This window comes from Corylus avellana, chromosome ca10, assembly GCF_901000735.1.
Source record: "Corylus avellana chromosome ca10, CavTom2PMs-1.0".
Taxonomy (NCBI): Eukaryota; Viridiplantae; Streptophyta; class Magnoliopsida; order Fagales; family Betulaceae; genus Corylus; species Corylus avellana.
Genome location: NC_081550.1, coordinates 20,214,337 through 20,218,315, shown reverse-complemented (window position 1 = coordinate 20,218,315; position 3,979 = coordinate 20,214,337). Strand labels below are relative to the sequence as shown.

The following is a 3,979-nucleotide window of genomic DNA, read 5'->3' as shown; positions in this document are numbered from 1 at the left end:
CGATTTACATATTTGATGAGATTTTTTAGCTTGAGATTCTATTTTATTGTAATTGAACATTTGTCTTGATTTTATGTGAACCAGGTGGGCATAATCCTTGGTCCATCTCTCCTAGGACGCCTCAAAATATTCAAAAATGTTTTGTTCTCGAATAAAAGTCAAGAAATAATAGGAATTTTGTCACTCCTTAGTTACACACTCTTTCTATTTGTGAGTGGGGTGAAAATGGATATAGGAATGATAAAAAGAAATGGAAGAAATGCCTTGTTTACTGGTGTTGCAAGCACGTTGTTTCCTTTGCTAATTGGGTTGTCAGTTGAAGTGAAAATTGGAAGGCTATTGTTGAAAGAAGAAGCATATAAACTTCCATATGTAACAATAGCTCATTGTATAACTTCATTTCCAGTCCTTGCTTTGCTTCTGGAGGACCTCAAGATCCTAAATTCTGAACTTGGTCGATTAAGCCTATCTGCAACAATGATATGCGACATGTTATCCTTGTTAGCTCTCATTATTAGCTCCTTACTTAGAACTTACCAGGTACAAGGTAGTATGTTTGCGGCTATAAATTTAGGAGCAGTCATCATCTATATTTTTATCCTTGTATATGCAATTCGACCGGCAATGTTTTGGGTAATCAGGCAGACACCGAAAGGCAGGTCTATCAAAGACGCATACATTCATATCATCATGCTGATGATCCTTGGATTCAGCTTGCTTTCTAATTATTTTGGTGAGAGTTTACTCTATGGACCTTTCATTCTTGGTTTGGCAATACCAGATGGACCGCCTTTAGGATCAACCATTGTCAATAAGTTCAATTGCTTCATTTCGGATGTGTTTCTACCACTCTATGTGACTACTTGTGCTATGAGAACTGATCTATATTTAATCAAATTCGATAACAATTTCATGACATTCAACGGAATCCTCATCATTTTCATTTTTGTGGCCAAAATGTTGGGTTCTTTGGTTCCTCCTTTGTATGCCAAAATGCCATTAAACGATGCTCTGACACTCGCTCTCTTAATGAGTTTCAAAGGTGTAACCCAACTTGAATACTATTCATTTCTCAATGATCTTGAGGTAACTATTTCTTTTCTCCCTTTTTTCTCCTATAAAATGAAATTACCTTTTTTTCTATTCGGTTCCATTGTGAGTGCCTCTGATATACATTAATTACATAGATATGTTGACTTCTTCTTCTTTTTTTATGGTGTGAATATATATTTATCATTCCTTTTTCCCTATATCCTAGCATTGTGAAAGGAAAATTGCATGTTGGATTTTTCCTTTTTATCCCCTTAATTTTCAACGTACAATACTCACCCGAAAGAAAAATCAACATTGAGATGTAAAGTAAAGGAAGAAAGCATTATAATAAATATTCTTTTATTCCAAATTTGATGGGTTGATATTTCATGGTTAAAAGTATTTTAAGCAAAAGTCCTAGAATTAAAAAGGAAAGAAAATATTGATCTTCTTGAAATATCATACTATATTGCAAAATATATTTTCTAGCACATAATCTTTAGTAGTAAAAACATTGTTTTCTTGAACAAGGTCACATGATGGTTTTCTCTAACATTTTGTTTACTTAAGTGTAGGTCATGACAGACCAGGTGTTCACTTTGTCATGTGTTAGCATCCTAGTGATAGCAATTTCTGCGCCACTCCTAGTGAAGTTCTTGTACCACCCTTCAAGAAGATATGCAGGTTACCAGAAAAGGGATATTATGCATTGTAGAGCCAACACGGAGCTCCGAGTCCTAGTTTGCATTCATAGGCCTGATAATATTGCTGCTGTAATCAAACTACTTGAAGTCTCGTGCCCATCTAGAGAAAGGCCTCTTGCTGTTTATGTGCTTCACCTTATCGAGTTAATTGGTCGAACATCTCCTATTTTTATTTCCCACCAAGTACAGAAAAAGACTCTGTCCAATAGTTCCTATTCTGAGAATGTCATTCTCGCCTTCAATAAATTTGAACAAGGCAATCAAGATGTTGTATCAGTAAACATCTTCACGTCAATCTCAATACTTCAGTCCATGCACGAAGACATATGCATCCTTGGATTGGATAAACTTACATCCCTCATAGTTCTCCCGTTCCACCGAAAATGGTCCACTGATGGTATTGTTGAATTAGAGGACAGTACCATAAGAACCTTAAATTGCAGTATGCTTGAACTAGCCCCCTGCTCTATTGGGATTCTTGTTGACCGTGGTTATTTAGGTCGCCAAATGGTTTCATCACAATCATTATGTTATGTTGCCATGTTCTTTTTAGGAGGTAATGATGATCGAGAGGCATTGGCTTTTGCCAATCGCATGGCCAATCACTCGAAAATTGCCCTAACTGTGATTCACTTTGTTGCGTCTGGCACTGAAGGTGATACCCGATTGGACAAATTGTTTGACAATGAGATACTAAATCTTGTTAAACTTAACAATGTGGGTAGGGAATATGTGATATTTCAAGAGAAAATTGTGAAAGATGGGGCTCAAACAGCATTGATAATTCGAGGTATGATTAATGAATATGACCTTATTATTGTTGGTAGACGACATAACGTAGAGTCTCCGCAGACATCTGGGCTTGCAGAATGGAGTGAATTTCCAGAGTTGGGGATTATGGGAGACTTGCTTGTCTCATTAAATCTTAACAACGCAGCTTCTGTTTTTGTGGTGCAACAACAACAAAAGAAGACCTAGTCCTTAGCTGGGGAAGCTGGAGCTCTTATATCCTTCTAACCTTCACGAATAGGAAACTCTATCCATTCATCTTCTCTTGGTGTATGTATAAAATTATGAGTAATATTATTTAGTAGACTGTTATATTATTGTCATATATTTTGATGATGTTCCAATGAAAAAAAAACACCATTGGATCAACACTTGTAAAAAAATCAATTACTACTTTTCACGGCTACGTCATCCAAGTTACATGACAATTGTATAGCATTCTACTAAATAGCATTACTATAAATTGTACCCAATGAAAATAGGTAATTGATTGTTAGGTCTCTTTTGTAGTAATATGAAAGATATGTGATCAATGGGGTTGGGAGTACTTGAAGTGCACATATTCTTTGCATTCAATATTCTCAATACATGGAGCCTCCCACTCTCCACCACGCACCGGCGCGTCACACCTCCCTTCCAGGACAGATTTGCTCTTCTTCGCCGCTATCGTCCTCTCACACACCATTATGCTGCCTTCATCAGCCTTTCTGCTACCTACAGCCAGTCACCGTGCCGCTTTCAAGCGACGATGTGCCTTACACGAGCCAGCAAGCGTCTCATACTCACCGGCGCGTGCATTTCACGCGCCCAGCAGTGTTCTAGGCCCCATCCACTAGTGCTGCTGCAGTTTGGGTTTTTTGTTGCTTTCTTGTATTTTTTGCAGATTGGTGTTTAATGTCTTTCCTTTGTATTTCTGTATTTTTTGTTTTTCTTTGCTGTTGTTGTTGTCTTCTGTGGGTTTTATTCTCCTTGTACTGAAGTGTCTGGATCTTGTGGGGAAGATTTTTTATGCTGGTGATCGGCCTTGAACAGATCCGATTCAATTATCTGCAATACCTGCCCTGCAGCAACTATTTAACTGTGATTATTGCCTTTACCGTAACGGACTCTTCACTGAGTTCTTTTGCATTTGTCACCACTTTGTGTAGCCCTTGAAAAGGCCGGTTAGTATGCCATTGCCTACTGTTTGGTCCTTTTGGACCAGATCTAGAATTTGTTTATGAATTTGTATTGCATTTACCTTTTGTGCTTTGTTGTCGAGCTGCTCACCCCTTTTGTGGTCAATGAGTCCTGTAACCCACTTTTCCTTATTTTATTATTTATATATTCTCAATACATGGAGAAAACTGAAGTTGTGGCTTGGGATTGAAGACAAAAAAAGTCAATCAACCTTGAACAAAAGAGATTTGGCGCAAAGCTTTATTTTTCCTTTTTCTAACGCTTGGAGACAAGGA

The 3,979-nt window shown here is 37.6% G+C and overlaps 1 protein-coding gene across 1 annotated transcript; it reads left to right on the top strand.

The window, feature by feature from the left end:
* Positions 1-225: 225 nt before the first annotated feature.
* Positions 226-2,714, top strand: LOC132163122 (cation/H(+) antiporter 3-like). Its single transcript, XM_059573316.1, has 2 exons — positions 226-1,086; positions 1,608-2,714. The coding sequence occupies exons 1-2, from the start codon at positions 226-228 to the stop codon at positions 2,712-2,714; spliced, it is 1,968 nt and encodes a 655-aa protein (XP_059429299.1).
* Positions 2,715-3,979: the final 1,265 nt, after the last annotated feature.

Bases quoted from the DNA above. Each gene is read 5' to 3' on its own strand.
- LOC132163122 (XM_059573316.1), top strand. From the start codon at position 226: ATGGATATAGGAATGATAAAAAGAAATGGAAGAAATGCCTTGTTTACT. The intron at 1,087-1,607 runs GTAACTATTTCT...ACTTAAGTGTAG, and splicing joins CATTTCTCAATGATCTTGAG to GTCATGACAGACCAGGTGTT.